General features: G+C 38.4%; 1 protein-coding gene across 1 annotated transcript; it reads left to right on the forward strand.

The window, feature by feature from the left end:
• The first annotated feature begins 2503 nt into the window (after window positions 1-2503).
• LOC112198168 lies at window positions 2504-4700 on the forward strand. Its single transcript, XM_024339240.2, has 5 exons — window positions 2504-2846; window positions 2937-3101; window positions 3201-3296; window positions 3619-3739; window positions 4310-4700. Exons 1-5 carry the CDS (start codon window positions 2610-2612, stop codon window positions 4477-4479), a joined length of 789 nt encoding a protein of 262 aa, XP_024195008.1. The 5' UTR covers window positions 2504-2609; the 3' UTR covers window positions 4480-4700.
• Window positions 4701-11867: the final 7167 nt, after the last annotated feature.

Raw genomic sequence — 11867 nt, forward strand, 5'->3', positions numbered from 1 at the left:
TTACTATCTCATTTTCTCATCACGCTTTCTATCGAAGACCCGTTCTCAAACTTGGCCCTGGATCTCTCTTTTACTTCAAGTAAGTTTCTTTTCTTGCTTACGGATTTTCTTTACAGGGAGGAAAAATCTGGTTTTGGGTTTAGTTGGTGTTGAGTAAAGTTTTGGTCTTTTGTTTCTTTGCGACTCGGGTTTTGTTAGTTGTGAAATTTGGTGAACACCCAAATGAGGTGTTGTTAGAAATTCTGAGAATCATGCTTTATAGATGAATAAAGTTTGAAACTTTTGTTTGATTTTAGCAGAGGTTGCAGATCTGAGGTTGCTTCTTCCTTCATCACAATCACTCTTCCATCACTGTGTGTGGTATGGAGACTGGAGATACCCATAACCATGTGGGTCGAAGAGTTCTCAGAAGGAGAAAACAGAAGAAGAAGGGATTGGTGATGTACTGGTGACTGGTTTGCGGCTCAATGTCAAACTCGGTTACAAGCCCAACCGTACCGAACCGACTGATTAAATGGTATACCGACTTCTCGATATACCGGATTTTGTGGCCGGTAGTGGTATGGTTTTTTGCATACCAGTATAAGTTGGTACGGTACAATGGTATCAGCCCGTACGCTCCGGTACCAAACCGAGCCCAGCCCTAGCTGGCGACCTGTCTTCTTCAAGGTCCAGGCGGGCTCCGGAAGCTCATGAGCTCCGACAACGTCACCAATCCTCCTCAAACTTACAACTCGCTGGCGAAAAGGATTCAAGCCCCAAAAGACCACAGCCTCCATATTTCCAATTTGGAATTAGAATCATACAATTAGGTCCTCTAAATCTTCACCCGAAGATCCATTTCTTCTTCATCTACTGGAGCCTCCACTCTTTTAGCACCTCTAGATTGTCGTCGTCCACCCGATCTAGGGTTGTGATCTGCTCATCGAGCTTGTCCTTCACTGCCTTAGCCACCGTTAGCACTTGTTGCTCAATTATCTACAAACCAATCAAAGGAAAAGCACAATTCTATTCTTGGAGATTTATATATATGTATTCGAACGATGAGTAAGAGATAGAAGAGAGAGAAGGTTGTACCTCTTGGATGGCTTGGTTCTCCATAGTTGGATTAGATGGATTTGCATAAGGTTTGATTCAAATGAAGGAAATGAGATTTGAGAGGAGAGGGAGAGGGGGAAAGAGGGCTGATTTGGATGAGATTTTGTTCAAGATGGCAATTAAATTGGAATACGGAGGGAAGCGAACTCGCAAGCGGACAGGGGTTGAATTGCTGATGTTGGTGGCTATAGGGGATGGCGATGTAGGGGAGGCCGCAAAGGAGATCGTAGGGGGTGGAGAAGAAGAGATAAAAAGAAATTAAGAAAGAAAAAGAAAAAAAATTCAAATTAAAATTAAAAAAAGAGAGAAAATAATAAATTTATTTAAAAAAAAGTGAGGCTAGAATAGACATTTTGGTGCGAAAGAATTGTCACGTCATCAATTTAACCGAGATTTTGGACGGAGAGTAACGGTAAAGACCTGTTGGTCTGAAATTTTAGAGTACAATGACTAAACGTGTGAAATTAGAATGCCAGAGATTGAAGTGTTTTTTTGGATAAAAGTTCAAGGTCTAAACAGTATTTAGTCCTAAACTTTATGTTTTTTTTTTTTTCCTTGAGAAAATATTAGAATTTTTATTTGGGAGCTTCTATTCATACCTCCAAAATTGGTATTTAGACCTCCTCACTTAATAGACCTTAAATTTACTTTTACAAATAATCAATATGCTATCTACACCTCCCTAATTTTCCCATAATACCCATCATCCAATAATATCAATAAAAACCTTTTTTTTAGAGTGTTCTATTCATATACCTCCAAATTCGGTAGTTGGACCTCCATCAATTTTTGAACATTTCACAATATTATCTTATTCTTGATATAATTAAGCTAAAAAAAAAAAAAACTTTCAATTGGTAGCTCTCTCTCTCTCTCTCTCTCTCTATATATATATATATATATATATATATATCCCCCATTTCATTTTGTTATATTTTGTAGGCATATGAATCTTTAGAGGCCAAGAGCAGTTCATTACTTCAACTTCCTAAGATTCCCTCGTTCCATAGATTTGCTCAATGGGAACAGTACGCTCCAATGGATGAGTATGATTTTAAGAGAAATTGGTGTGTTGGTGTTTTGGTTAGAGAATATTGCATATCCGAAATTGACTCGAGGAACTGCAAAGTAAGAAACTAGTCTGTTGATATCTCCATTGCTCGGTAAGGCTGAAGACCATAACAAAAATAAAAGGGAAAAGATTTTGTTTAATTTTTTTTTTCTCTTTTGTGTCTTTATTGGTAATTTGACACAAATTGACAAAATCAACTATCACTTGAAAAAAAAAAAAAGTACAAATACTAATTTTAGAGGTATGAATAGAAGCTCCTTTTTTATTTTAGTTTTTTTGATAAGTGGTAAAGGAATTGATTAGGTACTTTCCGGTCCATTTGACTTGAAAGTAGTAAAGTTGAATAGACCCAAGCGGCAAAGAGGTAAAGCATGAAGTTATGAACCACAGGTAGCAGGCATAGTCCGCATAGTGAAAGGATAATAATAATTAAATCAAAATGGCCCTCCTATCATCTCCTCGTCCTCTCCCAACCCACTTCTCTGCTTCCACCTCCACTTCTCTACTTGTCCGCCGCCGCCCAATCACCGCCTGCCAAGTCTGCACCCCCAAGCAACCCTTACACGAGTCCACTCTCAATGTCGCCGAAGGGTTTGCCGAGGATGAGCTCTGGGCCGCCGCCTGTCTCCGTGTTCGGTCCTTCTACCAGTTCAAGCCCACCACGTTCGGCCTCCAAGTCTGTCCCTCCAATCACCTAATCTAGTTTCTAACATGTAATGAATCATTTGTATTGATGGGTGTTTTTCCCTTTGTCAAGTTGTATTAGGATCACAAAAAGTTCTTGGCGGAGCGAGAGTTTGAAGCTATCAAGGAACGTGTTGGTGGGAAGAGGAAGGGTTTTGGGAGAGTTTCGTGTATAAATGCTACAGTCCCACTTTCGCAATTCTCAAGCCTTTCATTTCCGGCAGATGATTTATGTGCTTCCTGTAAGGTTTGTTTGCTTCAGCATGTTTCAACTTTCATTCTTTTGTTTTCGTAATCTGTTTGAGTGGTGTAACTTCTTTTGGTGGTTCTTGTTGTTTTCGTCTAGTTTACCGACAATGGAGAGGATCGAGTAGTAGTTGGGACCCTTGATCTTAACCAGTGTGTAAGTCTTCCAGATGAGATAGCAGGAAGAAGACCAGAGGTATTTCATCCCATGCCAGCCTTCTTCACTCTGATCTTTGAAAGGCAGACGCTAATTATCTTCTTAGTCATATTTCGTTTCAAGTTTCAACTATAGAAGTCAACACATTAAGAGCTGCTTATGCTTATTGGATTTGTATCTTTTGCCTAAATTTCCAGATGAATAAATTGCATACTTAGAGATGAGAACAGGGCATGTGGTTGCAAATGAAGCAAATACATTGTTAAAATTCAGCTTAATCTAAGATTTGCTGATTTAACCAGGCCCTTTATAAAACAAAATACAAAAACAATGACTGAAGTTTAATAGTGCATTTCAACAGGCGATTGGAGCTGATTTTGCAAGGGCATATCTGAGTAATGTATGTGTTGCCAAGGAACTGCATAGAAATGGTTTAGGTCATGCTCTTGTGGCAAAGTCAAAGTTAGTTGCGCGAGATTGGGGTAAAGAATTTTTGACATTTATTATGTTCTTGATTAAACACCCTCACGCATACTCAATTTTGTTGGTACCATGCTCCTTAACCTATCTCTTGCTTTATGGCTTTAGAGTTCTTTAGAATCAAAGATTTTTCAGTGATAATGCTCTCATAGTCTTTTGCTTATTCTTCACTTGGTGAACACGCTTGTGATTAGTTCTCTTTACAGAAAGGGTTAAGGAAAAAACAAAATTGATGAGAATATTTCGAAAGGCTAGAGCTATAAACATCATTCTGTGGAGACGGGTAACATACATTATATACTCAAGACCCTAATAATAAATGCTAAAAGGGTTAATCACATTATTGTTTTATTTAAATGCATATTGGGACTCGGCTCTCCCTCTGTTTTCTTTTCTGATCGCCTGCGATTGTGGGGAATTCCAGTCTAGCTTATTCCTTTTGGTTCAGATCCTAATGAATTGGGCATATGGTTCCTGTTGGTGCTGTTAACCACTGAGTTTTACATTAACACCAGATCTTCAAAGTAGATCATCTTTATTAATAGTTCAACTGCATTTCTGGAATCTTTCAGGCATAAGTGATCTGTATGTTCATGTTGCTGTTGATAATGAACCAGCAAAACAGTTGTACATGAAGAGTGGTTTCGTTTATGAGAGTGACGAACCTGCATGGCAGGCCAGGTTCCTGGACCGGCCAAGAAGGTTACTTTTGTGGTTTGGTATTCCGGGCGTGCAACTATGACAAGTATCATATGATTCTTTCCTCGATATACATTGCTCCGACAATGTACAGAGCATTTTACAAGTCTGAACATGATTGGTCGGTCTCTTCCTCATTGAAATGTAAATTTCTGTACCCTATTTGACATACTGGGTCTTAAAGGCTTTTATTTTCTAAAAATCCTATGTGCTATTTGTAACGATGAATACTTGATTCAATTTGGGAATACTTTCAAGACAAAACAATAAAAATGTGTCAGGTAGGTTAATTAAAAAGTCAATTTCATAATTAGTAAATTAAAAAATGAGACATTTTCTTAAATAAAGATTCAACCACAAACATCCTTGTGATTCTTAGGTAGGGCAGACCTGTCACATGGCGGTACGTCCAACCAATTAGTGTTAATGGAAGAGTGTTTTGAATCTTTTATTTTTATTAAACATGGCTAGTTTCGATATATAATAAAAAAACGGAGAAGCATGATTGGTTGGGCATATCAGCTACGTGGTATTTCTGTCATACCTAAAAATTTCTCTGTAAGTTTCAAGAAAGGCATCGGCCATGTCACTAGCCACTTTCCAATCTCTTTATTTGTAATGGAATCTCAAGTTGTCAACTTGTTGATTTTTCGCGACGCAATTTTTTAGTAGACGAATTTACTAATTTAGACCATAAATTTAGTCAACCTTTGTGTGGTTTACTAATTTTTTCCCGGAAGTGTACCCTATTATCTACTCTTATACTTGTATGTTTATGGTCCCTATCTTTGTAATATTATTTTCAGATTTCGAAGGAAAAAAAAAGTTCCCAACTTGCTTTCCGTTTAACAGTTAAATATGAAGGCAGAGTTGTTGAATAGTTGGTTAGGTGCTGAGTAAAATAATTGGACACCAATAGAGTAATCGTTGTCAACATTTGTGGTCTTGAGTGTTTAGGTTGCTTGTGGCTAGTGGCACATTGTTGAGAATTGTAGGGGTTGTTCTTAAGATCCTATTGATGTCCTCATTCGGTGCGTGAAAAAAAAAAGTGATTTATTTGTCTTTCGCATAGGATGAGAAAAGTTTTCCATGAACTTTTGATTCCCATGTTTGATAATATTGAGAAAGTTGTAATTTAATGTAATGATGCAATTTTATATTATGGATGCTTATATCAATTATTGTTGGGTTGAATGCATGTCTAGGAATTTAGTCAACTCTAGGTTGTGTATTTTGAGCATGTCTAAGACAGAGTTAGAGGCTTGACTCCCTATAATTCCTAAGCTAGAAACCCTCAATTTCGTATTTGAGGGGTTATAAACATGGTAATTTACATCCGTTGCGTGATTGCATCGGCAGATTGCTTAGTAGTCTAATTCCCAATCTCCATGCCGATTAGAGTGCGTTAGTGACCCATGAACCTGCTCTAACCCTCTCTAATTGAGTTAGTGTGACCCTTGAACCGGCACATTAATACCAAAATGTGAATATATGGTCCTTGAGCCTTGGATACCACTACCGCCAAAGTAAGAAATTTGCATCTATATTATATTAGCTTCCGACACATAAGATTTGGGTTAAGGCTAGCACCCGACATTCCCATTTATATTGTTTACACTTTTATTAATTTCTTTGCATTTTTTATTAATTGCTTTACATTTCATTACATTTTGTTAATCTAAAATCCTCTCTCAAAAAATGGAACTCCGACACATTGTAAATAATAATCACTAGGCTCTTAGTTTTGATTAGGTTTGGGTGACACCAAAGCCAAACATTGTTAAGGCTTGGTGCCTTAGATTAGCATTTTTTTATTTGTTTTATTTTTCTTTATTTTCTTAGTGACTTTAGTTCCGACTACCCAATTAAGGATTATGTATTAGCCATTAATCCGTGCGGTACGATAATTTTGGGCTTAATACTTCCCTATCTTGACAATGATACGTACGCTTGCATAAATTTGTATCAAGTCAAGAAACTAAAGACCATGAGGATGGTATTGACAAATATGTAGTGAAACGGCTTGGTTGATTTTAAAGTTTACGCAAACAAATTATATTGCACAAAAAATAAAGTAAGCAAATAAAAATAGAAAATTTGATGTAAGAGAGAAATAGAGGCTTAGGCATCGCACCTAGCCTTATTCATGCACACAATGTAACCCAAAGTTAATGTAACAACATGCTTTTATAAATTTCTCCTTTGATGACGCTACCAAGAAACCAACTAGTTATCCAATTAAACAATCTCTTCCAAAACAAAGCTAAATTACACAACCTTTACACCATTCAAATCTTCCGGATCATAAATGGCTTATGGTGCCATGAGCCTAAATTCTTCTGGAACCTAAACTCATGGCATTATGCTTTAATTTCTAGGTAAGAAATTCAAGCAACTTAGTTCTTCCCGTAGGAATAAGCTAAGCCGGCGCCTATTTAGCTACATATGCTCATAGAATGAAGAGTTTATCAAGTTTATGTTCCCAATTTATTAATTTCTTAAAGCATGCTTCAAGGTGATAAATCTATAAACACACTTAGGAAACATCAAAATATAGTAGCCAATACATTTAAAACATGCATAAACATTAAAGAAGATAGGAATTTACATTGTTTTGTGCACAAATTCGGCTAGGGTTTAAATTCAACTACTCACAACCCATATTAATACACATATAAGCCATAAATATCAAATTAAAGAAAAGAAAGAGTGGAGAAGAATGAGTATGCACACGGATCTGGTTCTTTTTGGAACCAAACAGAAACCTCTAAGGCTCTTCCTACACTTCAAGATGCTATACAAGATGAGAAATGCTTCAAAGTATAGTAATTTCAGTTTCTAGAACCCGAACACTATACTAATTCACAAAATCTCTTAGAACTATGAAGAACAAAGGCTTGAATATATGAAAACAAGTGTTGTGATTGATCTAAAGTGTGTAGATTGATGAAACCCAAGTGGTTACACACCTTTCTCTTACACAAAAATGAAAGAACTATGTAAACTATGAAAAACTAAGCTAAAACGAGAGAAAATAGAGTGGCTACACACCTTTCTCTTACACAAAACTCAAAGAACTATGTAAACTATGAAAAATTAAGCTACAACTAGAGAAAACAGAGCTTTTGATGTTGCAAAATGAGATAGTCAAGGGGGTGGATGGTTTTTTGGAGGGGGGGGGGGAGAGAGAGAGAGAGAGAATTGGCTATTTACAGGCCAATGCAATTCAAATGAAGGGTGGAGATGAAAGGAATTGATGGCTAGATGTGAAGGCCAAAAGATGTAAGCTTAAAATGTGGATATTACTTTTGGCATGGCTTTTGAATTACGTAAAAGCCCTAAGATAATTTTGTAGAGATGGAAAAGTAAAGGCAAATAGATAATTGGGTAAAAAATCGGAGACAAGATCAACATCAAGGGGATAAGAGGTGAAGATGTCTCTTTCACTTGTCTTATTCTAATTTGAATTTGAATTAGGGTTCCACTCTTTCTCTCCTTTGTCTTTTGGCTTGTTGTCCAACACCCATCACCATTGATTTCCATCCACCACCTTGCCGGCTGGATTTTGGCGGTACAGATTTTTATCTTTTTGCGCAGTTTCTTCTCCTTTCTTCCTTCAATTAAATCTCCACAAAGACTTCGTAATCGGCCCTCGCTCTCTTCATACCAAATGTTTCTCCATGAGTGCACATCATCCTAATAAAATTTTAGGGCTTAGTTCACTGTGGTTTGGTCAGAAATGTTGTTGGAATTTGTACAGGTCCGGTTTTGTAGTTTTTGTCTTCTAGTGTAGAAATTTGCACCGATCTTTTGAAAGACTTCCACTCCGGACTAGCTTTTTCATTATTCATGAAAAAAATGATCCTTAGGATGTCTAGAATGTCTTTATAAAATTGCAGCTCATTTGAAGTTCATTTGGTCAGCATGCCGCCCCTCCTTCCTTGTCTAACCTAGTTTCTCCTAGCCAGAGTAAGAAAAGGTGCTGAGGTTGACTATTTAGTGTATTTCCAAGCTTCACTGTATTTCCTAGCATAATAAGGAAAAAATTAATAAATATATATAAATAAGGATTAATTACTGCTTACTCCCTATACTTATAGGGTTTCGTCGTTTCAGTCTCTGACATTTGAATTTCACCTAAAAACTCCTCGACCTCTCAATTTCCTCCCAATTGGTCCCTGCCGTCAAGCTCCATCCAAATTTTCCGTTAAATTGCTGATGTGGCATTTATTTCAAGCTGAAATGTCTATTTTACCCTGAATTACTTTTTTTTTTTTTTTTTTCTCTTCTCTCTCTCTCTCTCTCTCTCTCTGCTTTTTCCTTTTGACCTTTTCTTCTTCCACGCTCTCTCTCTACGTCTGTTTCTCCCCATCTTCTTCTTCCTCATCACCGACGATTCTGAAATCAGCGTAAATCCAAACCAAATCCCTAACCAAACCATCCTCAGATTATTTCCTTCCCCTAAACCAAACCAAATCCCTATCAATACCAACCTCAACCTAAACCAAACTGATCAAATCCAACAAAGTCCAAATCTTTACCACTCCTTTCCTCTTACCTTCATTAATCGGTCCAGCCTGATCTCGATTTCCTATATGTCTTTGTAGGGGAGGTGGCCAGAGCAGTCCGGGTCGCAGCGGAGGACGGGAGGTGGTGGTGGAAAGACGGCGGCTTGTTGTAGATTGTGAACGATGGTTGTGTTTGTTTACGGCGACCCCAGAGGAGTTTTGCTTCAACACACCATCTGCAGAGACTCTCCAGCTCCTTTCAACTGCCTTTACTGCGGCGACACCAGACTCACTGACGGTTTAATTCTGGGTTTGAAAATTTTTGATGTGATCGATGGTTGGGATTTAATTTTTGATGCGATTTGTGGTTTGAAAAAAATCATATCAAAGCCGAGTCTGGCATCTGTTGTGGGGTGTTTGATGTGTTGTGGCTTTGGGTTCTGCTTTCTTTTGCGTTCCATGGACTGTCTTTGGCATAAGTACCCATTATTTTTAGCTTGAAATTGAAGATCGATGGGTTGTGATTTGTTGTTAGGTTGCTGAATTTGAAAAGTCTGATCCTTGTATTGTGATGGACCCTCCTAACTGGACAGAAGCCAGCTTTGCAGGTCCTGCAAGATAAGTGTCTTATTGTTCTTCTTCCTCACATTGTCAACGTGCTCTCTGCTTCACTCTGTATGTCTAAGATTGCTTTGTTTGGAAGAAGAAGACAGAGATAAACTGAGGAGGAGAGAGAGCGTGGAAGAAGAAGAAGTAAAAAGGGAAAGAAAAAAAAAAAAAAAGAGAGAAGAGAAAAAAAAAAGTAATTGAGGGTAAAATAGACATTTCAGCGTGAAATGGATGCCACGTCAGCAATTTAACGGACAATTTAGATGGAGCTTGACGGTAGGGACCAATTGGGAGGAAATTGAGAGTTTGAGAAGTTTTAAGGTGAAATTCGAATGTCAAGGACTGAAACGACGAAACCCTATAAGTATAGGGAGTAAGCAGTAATTAATCCTATAAATAAACACAAAGATTAAGCAAAAACGCAAGATTAGGAAAATAATCACTAGATAATTATGGACCTAACACATTGATTTTGTTTTGCTTAACCACGAAACTTGCACAGCCAATAACTTAAATTTTCAAAACTCTCTTATTATTAAATGAGTCCTTCATTAAGAACAATTTGGATATTCACGTATAAACAAGGTTAAAATCCTGATATGATTCCCGAACTATCGCAAATATACTGTTTGATACCCAAAAACTTTTAGAGAGTCTAGTGGTACATGTACTATCCCTCCATTAGCTATTAGATGTTGAGTCACAAATTACTTATGCATTTGTGCCCCAAAATTATGGAAATTAATTTGTCTTCCAAGCTATTTTACCCTCTTTAATCCATTTCCTCTTATTTGTAGGAAACCATGCATTGAGAATAAAATGACCATTTGAGGCTTGAAATGTGAAGAATTGGAGCAAGGAGAAGAAGTCATGGAATTTGAGTGAAAAACGCAAATTGAATTTTCCAGCAACTTTTCCGGCGACTTTTTCGGCCAACTTTTACAGCGAGCCGCCACTGATGGAGGACCCTTTGTCCAGCCAAGGAAGACCATGGTTGTGAGAATCTCCCACCACTTGAAATTCAAACATCTCCCAACAACTTGTCCTTTTGTCATCTTGCAAATTTGGGATCATTTAGGAGACAATGGTGTAAGAGCATTTCTTGCAAATCTTTGGACCAAAGGGACATACATCAAAGAGAGTTCAAAGACCTTATCTTCATGATTCTTGACTCCATTCCATCATCTAGATCTCACCAAGACATCCCATTTTCTCTCTACAACACCACACCACCATTTCCACCTCCATAACCACCATTTCCACCATCACACTCATCTTCCTACCAATTCCATAACCCTTCATCACCACAAATCATTACTAGCTTCTCATATGGAATACAAGCATTACCTATAGACAAGAACTTGAGAGACTTGATTTTCGCGAGATTAGCATCTCTAAACACTTATATGTTAAATTTATAAATAAAATTTAATCAAATGAACGTATAATAATTTTTTTTCTTTCCATTTCCTTTTACAATAACCAACAAATTTGAAATAACTAATTAAGGGGCCATGACCACTTACCCAATTTTAGCCTAAAAATTGCCCACTTACTCCACCTAGAGTTTTTTAACCTCATTTACCCAATCTAACAGTATTTGACAGTAATACCCTTATTTTAATTAAAAAATTACTCTCCTATCATATTCTCTCTTCCTCTCAGACGTGTCCCTCTCTCTCTCTCTCTCTCTCTCTCTCTCTCTCTCTCTCTCTCTCTCTCTCTCTCTCTCTCTCTCTCTCTCTCGACTCCGGCATGGCGTAATATTTCTAGAAGCAGCGGCAAATGGAGGAGGCGCCGATCGAGTGGTTCTGCGTCGTCGGAGAAGGCGCCGATGAAGACCGAAACAGAGGAGGTATTTTCCGGGTCGGCGATGAGGCCTCGACGGTGATTGCGCGACTCATCGTTTGCGGCGGCGAGGGGCGAGATGGCGGAGGTGGCGTTTGACTGGTGGAGGACGCCAGATCTGAGCAGCAAGTCGAGGTCGCAGAGCTGGTTGGTGACGGACGCGGCGGACATGTCGAGGTCATTCTGCATGTAGAGCTTCCCGCCGGTGAACGACCGGGGCTGAAGCACGAATTGACCTTGATTTGGCTCAGGCGGAGGTCACCTGTTCGTTTGGCCGGACTCGGGCCAGGAAGGCTGAGAATGAGCTTCCGGTGAGCGATGTGGTGGATGTAATGAGCGACGACGAGCCTAGAAACGATGTGGCGGAGTCGAAGGTCACCGAAGACGAATTGAAGAACGGTGTTGTGGAGATGATTATGGATAATGAGCAAAACGTTGGGTCTGTTGGTAACGAAGATGAGGCAGT

The sequence above is a fragment of the Rosa chinensis genome, chromosome 4, assembly GCF_002994745.2.
Source record: "Rosa chinensis cultivar Old Blush chromosome 4, RchiOBHm-V2, whole genome shotgun sequence".
In the NCBI taxonomy this organism is placed as follows: Eukaryota; Viridiplantae; Streptophyta; class Magnoliopsida; order Rosales; family Rosaceae; genus Rosa; species Rosa chinensis.